At 36.9% G+C, this 12,619-nt stretch overlaps 1 protein-coding gene across 1 annotated transcript in view; it reads right to left on the bottom strand.

The window, feature by feature from the left end:
* The window catches only part of POLD3 (DNA polymerase delta 3, accessory subunit), a 50,680-nt gene that overhangs the window by 14,844 nt on the left and 23,217 nt on the right, over positions 1–12,619 (bottom strand). Inside the window, exons 6-8 of the mRNA XM_037840645.1 lie at positions 11,838–12,102; positions 10,600–10,672; positions 2,213–2,378 (exon numbers count right to left, since the gene is read on the bottom strand). Of these exons, the coding sequence (XP_037696573.1) occupies positions 2,213–2,378; positions 10,600–10,672; positions 11,838–12,102 (504 nt within the window). The remainder of the gene's footprint in view (positions 1–2,212; positions 2,379–10,599; positions 10,673–11,837; positions 12,103–12,619) is intronic.

Here is a 12,619-nt window from a genome sequence, read left to right as displayed (position 1 = left end):
TTCAATCATTTAACAAGCACTAAATAAGCAACTACTACCTACAAACAAGGCACTCAGCTTAACACTGAGGATGCAAAGATCAAGAAGGGAATACATTCTCAAGAAACTCAGAATCTGGCATATAAACACAACCAACAATAAAACAGTGTGATAAATTTTACTGAACAAATAAAATGTTATGGGACATGACTCTCAAAAACTTTAAAAGCTAAATAGAAGTTCATCAGGTAAAAAGGGAAGAAAAATATTTTTTAAAATATTTTAAAAAATAAAGATCAAAGGCATAGATATAAAACCTTAAGGGGAATCTAATGACATAATAAAAAGCCCAAGTTCCTGTCTGGATACTCCATTGCACTACTCATTCAACCAACAAATAATTTATCAAAGGATGACTGTATGTATATTAGTGACCCAAATATGTATAAGACACAGTCTTTATCTTCTAGTATCTTAATACTGATGTAACTTTAAATACTTTTATAACTTCTTCTACCTTAAACTAGAACAGGAACAAATTAAGCCCAAAGAGGGAGGAAATAACAAAGCTAAGAGAAGAAATCAATGAAATAGAAAATAGAGAGAAAATTAACAAAGCTGAAAGTCGTTATTTTGGGGGAAAAAGACTAATAAAATTGATAAATGTTTTAAAAGACTGATAAGAGTAAAAATATAAATTATCAGTATCAGAAATGAAAGAATCTGCACTGATAACTAAAGATTCTATAGACATTCAAAGAATAGGGCTATATTATGAACAACTTTATGGCAATAAAGTCGACAAATAGATAAAATGGACACATTTCTTTAAAAACACTACTTACCAAAACTGACCCAAAAAGAACTAGAAATTCTGAATAGCTCCATATTTATGGATTAAATTGAATTCATAATAAAAACCCTTCCCACAAAGAAAACTACAAGCCCAAATTCACTGTGAATTTTACCAAATATTTAAGGAAGAAATAATACACATCTTACACAAACTCCTTCAGAAAACAGAGAAGGGAACTCTTCCCAATTTGTTTTATGAACCCAGCATACCTTCATAACCTAGCATAACATAATAAAACTTGGCAAAGACATAGCCAGAAAAGAAAATTGATCAATAGTGCTCAAAATACAGACACAAAAATTCTTTAACAAAATATATTAACAAATCAAATCCAGCAATAAATTACAGGAAATATATCAAAATCAAGTGAGGTTTATCCCAAGAATGCAAGGTTGGTTTAAGATTTAAAAATTAATCAATGGAATTCACCACAATAATGGAAACATCATACAATCATTTCAATAGATGCAGAAAAAGCATTTGTCAAAATTCAATACCCATTCCTGATAGAATCCTCAGCAAACTTAAAAAAGAACTTCCTCAATCTAGTAAAGGGCATCTACTAAAAACCTAGTTAATATCATACTTAATGGTGAAATAACTGAATGCACTGCTGGCAACTATCAACAGTGTAGTGTACTCACTGTTGGGGACATTTCATGCACCCATATCACATGTTCCTAGGAATTGAGGTCTACTGGACAGTACCCTAACCATCTGAAATTTCAGCATTTGGTTCATGTTTTCTGCTAGAGTAGCGCCAACCTTGCCACAAAGTCAAGTCTTTCTGGGCCTATCAGTGCTGAGTGTCCTTCAGAATTCTGTTCAACAGACTAATTCCTACCAACTATGAGGTAGTGTCTCAAATTCCTGGATCCATTTTTAACAGCTTGTGTGCTTTTTATTTTCTTTTCTAATTACATTTTACCACTTGAAAAACAAACACATTGATATAAAAAGAAAACAAAGAACTTCTTCTCTTAAATTTGACTGGAATTAATAACCCCTCATTTGGCAACTTAAAGTGAAAAGCAGACACACACACACATACACATACAATCAGGCACACTTATGCCATATCCACAAATCTAAAACAAAGAATGGGAGAAAAGACAATCAATTTAGATCAATGGGACCAAACCACTCCCACCAAAAAAAATGACTTTGGGTCCCAAATCATTCAAACTGACTGATCCCATAGTCCTACTTCTCTACATAAACTAAAGAGCTTCTCTTTTCATTTTGGTTACATAGTTGTATCCCTAAGGCATTAAGGAGGATTTAGAGCCCAACTGAAAACTGACTGTCAGTAAGCCCAAACGGACCTTCTCACCTCCGGCAGACACTCTTCTCCAGCAAGTGACAGAATTTTCCTACCTTTTTTTTTCCTTCTGCTGCATTTTAACAGGCTCTGCTTTTCTGCTGGATTTCTTCAGGCCTGGAGGAGCTGCCAGCTTTGGTTCAGTGACAGACACTGGAGGTTGCTCTACTACTTTTTCTTCTTTCACTGCTTGTTCTGAATCCAAATTGACTTTAAGTTTATCTACAATAAAGTACAGCAGACAACATATGACCCCATCCATCATGCAATGTTACTCTATCACTCTTTTGACAGTCTACTAGGTGTCAGGTAATATGTTAAGTATGGGGGCTAAAGAGATTTAAAAAACCAATCCCTCTCCTAATGGAGCTTACAGTCTATTCAGAAAACATTTCTCCTTTACAACTACCACTCTAACTGTTTTCATTTCTGCCTCCTGTTAATCCCTCATTATATCACAGCCACTTGGCCAAATGATAGTAAAAGCAGAGCTTAGCCTTGATCTTGGGGCTTGCCCTTATAAAGCCTGTTGCTGCAAAGGAGAGGCTAAGCCTACCTATAATTGTGCCTAAGAGTCTCCCCCAGAGAACCTCTTTGTTGCTCAGATGTGGCCTCTCTAAGCCTACTCAGCAGGTAAACTCACTGCCCTCCCCCTACATGGGACATGATTCCCAGGAGTATAAATCTTCCTGGCAACATGGGACATGACCCCCAGGGATGAGCCTGGACCTGGCATCGTGGGATTGAGAAAATCTTCCTGAACAAAATGGGGATGCAAAAAGAAACAAAATAAAGTTTCAGTGGCTGAGAGATTTCAAATGGAGTTGAGAGGTCATTCTGTGCTATACAGATATCCCTTTTTAGTTTTTAGTGTATTGGAACAGCTAGAGGAAATACCTGAAACTGTTGAATAGCAACTCAGTAGCCTTGATTCTTGAAGACAATTGTATAACTATGTAACTTACATGGTATGTCTGTGTGATTGTGAAAACCTTGTGGCTCACAGTCCCTTTATCCAGTGTATGGACAGAGTAGAAAAATGGGGACAAAAATTAAGTGAAAAATAGGGTGGGATAGGATGTTTTAGGTGTTCTTCTTTACTTTTATTTTTATTCCTATTTGTTTATTTTGAGGAACGAAAATGTTTAAAAATTGTGGTGATGAATGCATAACTATATGATGGTACCGTGAACAACTGTATACTGTGGATGACTGTATGGTATGTAAATATATCTCAATAAAACTGAATTTAAAAAAAAAAAAAGCAGGGCTTAGAAAAAACCTAATACAACAATTTATGAGGTATCACTCTTCTTATTTTTCAGATGACAAAACTACAACAATTTATGAGATATCACTCTTCTTATTTTTCAGATGAGGAAACTAAGGTTCACAGGGATTAAGAGACACACAGCTTACAAACAAATTCTGCGACAACAGAATTTGTGCCAACACCTTATTCTCTTTCTACTGTATTCTACCTTTTTTATGCCTGGGTACTCTTACTATCTCACAACTTCCTTAAGGTATAATTGATAAAACTGAATGACTATTTTGGAATCAGAAAAGTTTGATTCAAACTTTGGTTGACTCTGGGAAAATTTTCTTATCCAAAAGTCTATAAAAACCAGGATAACATTTACATTAGTAAAGGGATTAAAAGAGCTATATGTGAGGTTAAGTGACTTACTCAAAGTAACACTGACAGAAAAGGTAAGAGGCAGAATTTGAACCTAAATCGATCTAACTCCTCAAAGTCCTTACCCCTTTACCTACACCAAGCTGAAAAACACACAAACAACTACTCTACCGTGTAGAGAAGTTAAGAAATGCAACCAAGATGGGCCTAGCCATCCAAGAAACTACAGAAGCACATAATCTAGTCTTCACATTGCACTCAGTGATAACTTTTTCAAAAACAGTCACAAAAATACTCTAAGGACTATGTAAACAGCAGGAGGCTCTTCAATAAGTGGTTTTGGCTACACAATGTAAAAAAGCTTAAACCATCTATTGATACCTTAGTCTTGGCTGTAATGCACAGCTTAGTACAATAATTTATAAATAATGTATATTATTTGAAAGGGTAGATGATGGATGAAAGTGTAACATACAACCTGTTTATACTTTCTTCCTTTAAGACTTTAATTTGAATGGAAAATTTGAATAGTGGAACACACCCACCCAGTGATGGTATATGCTCTTCCATTTTCAGTACTATTGTTCAGCGCTTCTGAAAGCCCTTTTCACCAAAATATCTCAAATTGTAAAGGAGAGTAAACGTGTATCTCCAGGAGATCTAGGGATGTAGCCTTAAACAGCTGACCCCAAAAAATAGTTCTTTGGGCTCTCATTTATAATAGAATTTGCATTCTATAATAATTTCTATAGCTTTTATAGCACTTGCTTTAAAATTACTATCATTAGGAGGAAAACTTCCAAATATTTCCTACCTACCTCATGATTAATGACAGAAAAGACTACTGCATTGAGTCTACCAACTTTGGAAAACTGATCCAAATTACACCACTAACAAAACATTAGATTCAGTATCCAAAGTTTCTACTTTGTCTGAAGTTTCACAGTCTTTTGGGAACTCCAAGTATACATATATTCAGCTACAACTGGGCAATTAGCTGGCAAAAAAGTAGTTTAATGCAACATTTCAGGCAACCATTATGGAAAATTTAATCACATTTTCTCCTTTACCTGAGTCATCAAGTCATCATTTGACTGATTAGAGAGTCTCCTTTTAATATTCAAAAAAAAATATGAAACTTTTTCAAAGATAACTCATTATATCTTTTTATTTTGTCACCAATGGTAAAATTTTTGTTACATATAAAGTGTTAAGTTTTTCTCATGATATAATTCACATAACAAAAGTCATCCTTCCAGGAGAAACTAAGATGGCAGCTAGGTGAGACCGGGCAAAAAACACCTCTGTGAAAAACACTAGATAAAAACCAGAAAAGTGACCAAGAATACCGGTTACAGCGATGCGCCAGCTGGACGAGTTCTGCTAGTATCACAGGGGCCATATACTTGGTGAAACCGTGAGTCTGCATTCTGAAACGAGTGAGTAAGCTGGCTGGAAGACCCGCAGCCACGCGGCCTTCTGGGGAAGTCACGGCTTGGTATTTGGAGACCGACTGGCTCTTTAAAAAAAAAAAAAAAAAAATAGGGAAAAACCCAGGAGCGGCTGCAGTTGCGGGAATGGGAACCATGCAGTAAAACACAGCAAGAGGGGGCTGGGCTGGCCTCTCGGTGTCTGGCCTGGAGGATAGTCCGCTGCAGATACCCTCGGGGCCGGGGGAAACAGAGGGGAGAGCCGGAAGCTGAAAGAAACCCTGCGGCTCGCAGCTGGCTCCCCAGAGGGCTCAATAAACTCCTGCCCGGGGCCGTGCCCACAGCTCAGAGCCCCTCCAGGTGTCCCCGAGCTAGGAAGGAGGAACTATGCAAGGAGGAGGGGGTTGAGACACCCCATTCGACCATTTTTGCTTCAGGCTGAGAATGCCACTGCACGGCTTGGCGGCCTGGGGCTTCCCTTGAGGGATGGCGTGCACTGGTGACGCAGCACTGCATTCCCTCGGCTGAGCTCCTGGAGGATCGCGGCTGGGAGGGGGGACCTGCTCGGAGAACCCACGGACGCTACACCAAGTCCTGTGGTTTGTGGGACAGTGAGAGAGAGAGAGTCTAGGGCTGAAATGAAATGAAGGCTTAGACTCTTGTGGCAGCCTTGAATCTCCAGGAACCTGGGGGATTTGAATATTAAAGCTCCCCTTCCTCCCTGGCCACCCATACACATGCCCCACATTCAGGGTGGACTGCTCCAGCAACACACCCAAACTGAGTTCTCCAACTGAACCCCACAAGAATCACTTCACCACACACCGTGGGAACAAGGTTGAGAACTGACTTGAGGGGTATAGGTGACGCACAGACGCCATCTGCTGGTTAGTTAGAGAAAGTGTACGTCACCAAACTGTGTTTCTGAAAAATTTGATCGATATCCTTTTTTTTTACAACTTGAAAGAACCCTATCAAGCAAAACAAATGCCAAGAGGCCAAAACAACAGAAAATCTTAATGTATATGATAAAACCAGACGATATGGAGAATCCAACTCCAAACACACAAATCAAGATATCAGAAGAGACTCAGTACTTGGCAGAATTAATCAAAGAACTACAATCGAGGAACGAAAACATGGCAAAGGATTTAAAGGACATCAAGAAGACCATGGCCTAGGATATAAGCAACATAAAGAAGACCCTAGAAGAGCATAAAGAAGACACTGCAAGAGTAAATAAAAAAAATAGAAGATCTTATGGAAATAAAAGAAACTGTTGGCCAAATTAAAAAGACTCTGGATATTCACAATACAAGATTAGAGGAAGTTGAAAAGCGTCTCAGTGTCCTAGAAGTCCACAGAACAGAAAATGAAAGAACAAAAGAAAGAATAGAGAAAAAAATCGAAAAAATCGCAATGGATCTCAGGGATACGATAGATAAAATAAAACATCCAAACTTAATGGTGTCCCAGAAGGGGAAGAGAAGGGTAAAGGTCTAGAAAGAGTATTCAAAGAAATTGTTGGGGAAAACTTCCCCAACCTTCTACACAATATAAATACACAAAGCATAAATGCCCAGCGAACTCCAAATAGAATAAATCCAAATAAAACCACTCCGAGACATATTCTGATCAGACTCTCAAATACTGAAGAGAGGGAGCAAGTTCTGAAAGCAGCAAGAGAAAAGCAATTCACCACATACAAAGGAAACAACGTAAGATTAAGTTGTGACTATTCGGCGGCCACCATGGAGGTGAGAAGACAGTGGCATGACATATTTAAAATTCTGAGAGAGAAAAATTTTCAACCAAGAATACTTTATCCAGCAAAACTCTCCTTCAAATTTGAGGGAGAGCTTAAATTTTTCACAGACAAATGCTGAGAGACTTTGCCAATAAAAGACCTGCACTACTTCAGATTCTAAAGGGAGCCCTACCAACAAAGAAAGGAGAAAGAGATATAGAGAATTTTAACAGAAATATATAGTACCTTACATCCCAAATCACCAGGACACTCATTTTTCTCTAGTGATCATGGATCTTTCTCCAGAAGGGACCATAAGCTGGGACATAAAACAAGCCTCAAGAAATTAAAAAAAAAAAAAAAAAAAAAATGAATATACTCAAAGCATATTCTCCAAACACAATGGAATACAAATAGAAGTCAATAATTTTTGAACTGTAACTCCACTATTTACTTCCTACATGATATAAAAAACAGAAACTCTAATGAAAAATAAGTGGCTTTGAACTCAACATAAAATACATAATTTTAGACAACTATATAAAGGTGGGGGAATGGAGGAGTATAGGAACATAGTTAATGTGTCCTATTGAAGTGAAGGTGGTATCAAAGAAAAACAAGATAGTTATGGATTTAAGAGGTTAATTTTAAGCCCCACAGTAAACACAAAGAAATTATTAGAGAATATAACCATAGAGATGAAAAGCAGAGTATGGGTTAAGAGAAATGGGGAAAGGGGCAATGGGGAGTTAAGAAATGAGTGTAGGGTTGCTGTTTGAGGTGAAGGGAAATTTCTAGTAATGGATGGTGAGAAAGAGCATTACAACATTCTAAATGTGATTAATCCCACTAATGGAAGGCTAGGGAGGGGGCGGAATGGGAAGATTTAGACTGTATATATGTTTCCGCAATTGAAAAAAAAAAAAAAAGACAGTCTAAATAGATGACAATTGAATGCCAAGGCTGAACCTGGATGGGATTGGAGGATGGAGGACAGGAGGCTCAAAGGGTCACAGTTGAGACATAAGGAAAAGGAAATATAGAATGTAAGCTTTGTATCATTGTTGAATCTCCTGTACTTCTTAGCTACGCTTAATGGGATTGCATAAAAGAATGTTCTTATTCATGGGAAGTGTATATGTGAATTATAGTGTTTGTTCAAGGGTGTGAGCAGCTAGCTCTCATATGTTCAGAAGACAGAGCAATAGATGATGGATGATAGATAGATAGGGAGGGAGGGAAAGAAATAGCGATGTGACAGCATGTTAAAGTTGGTGGACTGGGCTATCGGGGGAGGGGGGTCAGGGTATGATGGAATTCTGTGTATGGGGTTAGTATTGTTTTTGCAACTGCTCCTATAACTTTGAATTTATTTCAAAATTAAAAAAAAAAAAAAAGTCATCCTTCCAAGGTATACTATTCAGTGGTGTTTTAGTATATTTACAGAGTTATAGAACCAACACCATCATCTAATTTCAGAACATCATCCACAAAAGAGCCACCATATCCATTAGCAGTCACTCTTCATTCCCCTCACTCTCACCCCAGCCCTAGCAATCACTAATCTATTTTCTGTCTCCACAGATTTTCCTATTTTGGACATTTCATGTAAATGGAATCATATAATATGTAACATTTTGTATCTGGCTTCTTTCACTTGTTTTCAAGTTTCATCCATGATTCATTCCCTTTTTATGGTTTACTAATAATATTCTATTGTGTGGATATACCACATTTTGTTTATCCATTCATCAACTGATGGGCCTTTGAGTTGTTTCCAGTTTTTGGCTAGGAGTAGAATTATTGGGTGTATCATAACTCTATGCTTAATCTTTTGAGGAACTGCCAAACTGTTTCCGACAGTGGTTGCACCATTTTACATTCCTACCAGCAATATATGAGGGTTCCAATTTCTCCACATCCTTGCCTACACTTGTTACTGTCCAGCATTAAGTTTTAAATGGTTCAAGTTCTCACTACAATCAACTCTTATCTACTAAAGCTTCATTTTCATTGAAATGATCTTATCATGTGTCAAACATAATAAAAACATTTATAATTTTACTCTAAACATTCAACCTTGGAAAAAAACTGTTAAATGGCTTTGTAAAGCCATTTTTTTAATTAGGTGAACAACTAATTCTTTTATTTTATCCAGGTTTTCACCATCCCTCTATTACAGTCTATCATAACATCCTACTTACTCTCTGCCTGACAATTACAATCATTAACTATTTCATTTTTTCTCTATTTGTCTGTCTCTCCCAGTAGACTATAAGGGCCACAAGGGCAAGGACCTTGTCTTATGTTCCATTGTATCACCAGTGCATAATAGTGCCAAGCACCGAGTAGGTGCTCAATAAATATTTGTTGAATAAATGCATGAGTAATTGTATACTTTTGTATAGTTTTTTCTTTTACAAAGAGCAAATATTCATATATCTTGTGTCTTTTTAAAATAATAATTTTTAAAAAATCACTGCTTTGTAAGGTTACAAACTCATTAAAAAAAATAATAACAAAAAACCCACAATTAAACATGTGGGCCTCATCAAAGTTGCCAAGAAACCACATAATCTGACTGGTACAGTGAACCTGTACCAGCCATGCAAGCCAGTGACAAGAGGTATGATCAACTTCGCAGAGGTAGGGAGCTCTCACTGTGCACTGTGACTACAATAATACAGCTGGGCTTCTCAATAATCTGAAAGTATCAAATTTTCCAAATACTTTCAGAACACAAACAATGTTCTTCTCTGATTGCTTTTATGGAAAATAAAAAACTATCACCTCCCCACTACCCTACCAATTTGACCATCACGGAAAAACAGAATTCTGGCTAATTTTGCTTGCACAAGAGTATAACAAATACTTCCCCATAAAATCTTTGTAAAACTGATGCTCCAACAAAGTTTGCCACAATTATCCTGTAACTCCTGCACATTCTGCCTGGTATTCTGTCACACATCCCCAGGGAATGTGTACTTGTTATGAGAAGTATGAAAATATGTGACTATCGGTTCTTTCCATATGAAAGAATTCTTACTTAAATTTTTTTTTTAAATGAAGATTTTTCTTTCTCAAAAAGTAAATATTCAAAAATGGCCATCTCTACCTGAGACCTTCTAGTTCACACTCAGGTCTAATTCTTTATTGTGAGTAATCTGCAAAAATAACTCAAAAAAGGCAAAAGATTTCTTTCTGTGGCCCCTTGGGAGATAACGGTAATTAAAGGTCACAGCAGGCAAACTGACCCCAGTATCCAAGCTAACTTCAACACTATGCTGCTTGGCCAGACAGCCTCCGTTTTATTTTACTCACCCGTGTTCAAGAGCCCCATGAAGCGAATACCTAACTCTCTTTCCTAGGCAGGAAGTAAAAGTAGGAATAGTAAGCACCCTCTAAGAGGCCTAAACTGAGCCCAGCTCACCTGTAAATTCTGCTGTTCCAGTCAGGCTACCTTTATTGATAATATTCGTCATTAGACTACAAATTTATGTTAGGATGCAAGAAAGCTATGTTAGTCTCCTAGATGGGCAAAAACTAGACAAGGTGGCTTATACCTTGGATATAATTTATTACATTAACATTCACTTATTAGTCAAAGGAAAGTAAAAGCATGCTTACTCATGGCAGCTTTTCCAAAAAAATTGCTTATCACATTCCCTTTCCCTGGTGCCTTGCTGCCTGCTGAAGTTACCTAAAAGCACAGAAAAGAAAACACATGATTTTTTTCTGGCATTTAGGCTGCTCCTGAAGTGGCACAGTCTCAAACACTCTCTTCAACATCAGAGCACAACGTCAAGATGGTACAGTCTCTTTGTAATCATGCCAAAATGTGTGGACATTAGATGTCAGAACAAATCCAACTGATAATCCAGACCAGGAAGTATCTGGATTAAGTTTTTCACAGTTCTTACAAAATCATTATCCATCAATGTTTTAAAATGTTTCTTGAGCATATTTAAAAACTACTTATTAAGTTTGACAGAATTAAAACAGATATGGGCCAGTATGGTACACAATGGGGGGAAAGCACCCAAAACATTACATTTGGAATCATTACAAGAGGATATGAATCCTGGTCTCACCACTTCATAGCAATATAACCACCAGGCAAATTACTTAAGTCTAGGTTTCAGTCTCACCACATACAAAATGGGGATGCTAACATTTCTGTCACGGAATTGATAAGAGAATTAAAAAAAAAAGGATCAAACTATTGGCACACAGTAGGAGTCCAATACATTAGTGCTTCCCTCCACCCCTCCTCTTTCCTAAAGCAGAAGTTCAAAATGATATTAATAATAATTATTATTATACTTTTCTGGATTGTTTTTAGTAGTATTTTCCTGATAACTTTCCTTAAGTCAATGTACTTCAGTTAGTTGCAACAGCTGAACAATAAAAAACAAAGTGGAAACAAAGAGAAAAATACATAAAGTAGATAAGAATGATAAATACATACATGGCAAAGCCCAGAGTATAAGATGTTCCCATAGTGACATAATGCTAATTTACAATTTCTTTGTACTTTACATTTTTCAAGGTGTTCTCACAAGCATTATTTCAACTGGGTCCACAACAATCTTGAGGTATGGACAGGGCAGACATTACCATTTTACAAAAAGAGAATCTGGGGCTTGGTGAGAAACATTATCCAAAATAAATAAATAAATAAATAAATAAATAACAGCGACTATTGCAAATAAGAGTATCAAGTATTAAAGGATTCAAACTAAAGTAGAAAAATCAGGACTAAATATCACAACCTTATATAATTAAAAAAAATACCACTGGAGTTATGAATGCTTTTCTAGTTACCCATTCTGCACTGTAAAGGCATAGCTTTAAAAAAAACTTACATGTGCTACCTCTTTAGCCTCTGTTTTGGTTTCCTTGTTAATGTCTTGGGTTTTAGAAGCAGTTTTGGAGGCAAACATTCCCATAATTCCTCTGGGCTGCTGGGAGACTGGTTTAGAGGAAGGTGGGCCATGACCATTGGTGGTCAACCCATTACTGACTTGTGTCTCACTTGGTACCTGATGATCTGATTGCTCAAACTTTTCAGAAGATGAAAATTCATCAGGAGTTCTAGGGACTGCAGCTGCACATTGTATGGCACTAAACCTGAGGATTGGAAGGGTACATTAAATTAATGTCAATATCAAACCTTACTTTCAAACCCTTACTTCTTCCCCAAAATACTTCCTAAGGGAAACATAAAATTAGAGAATTTTAAAACTAAAATGGATTTTTGAAATCACTTTGTGCAAAACTCTAATTTAGATAAAGAAACAGGCACTTGGAGAACACAGTGACTTGTACTAGGTTATACAGCTAGTTAGAAACAGACTTAGAAGTAGAATCAGATGTTTTCCACCACACCATATTGTATATTCTTGCTTTTTTGAGAAAAGTATCCTAATTCAAACCAGAGTAAGAAAACACTAAACAATAATAGAAGATTAGTAATTTCATCAACCCTGGGGAACCAAATGGTTATCCCCTGTTTTTAAACACCTTCATATAGCACTAGATATGCAATAAACTTTAACTGAATTAAATATTAACAAATTTCCTGGCACCTCTTCTGGCCAGAGCAGGTCATTCCTTAGAACACTGATGAAGCTGGGAATAGGGCCAC

Source organism: Choloepus didactylus, chromosome 6 (assembly GCF_015220235.1).
Source record: "Choloepus didactylus isolate mChoDid1 chromosome 6, mChoDid1.pri, whole genome shotgun sequence".
Taxonomy (NCBI): Eukaryota; Metazoa; Chordata; class Mammalia; order Pilosa; family Megalonychidae; genus Choloepus; species Choloepus didactylus.
This window is presented reverse-complemented; position numbering and strand designations above follow the sequence as displayed.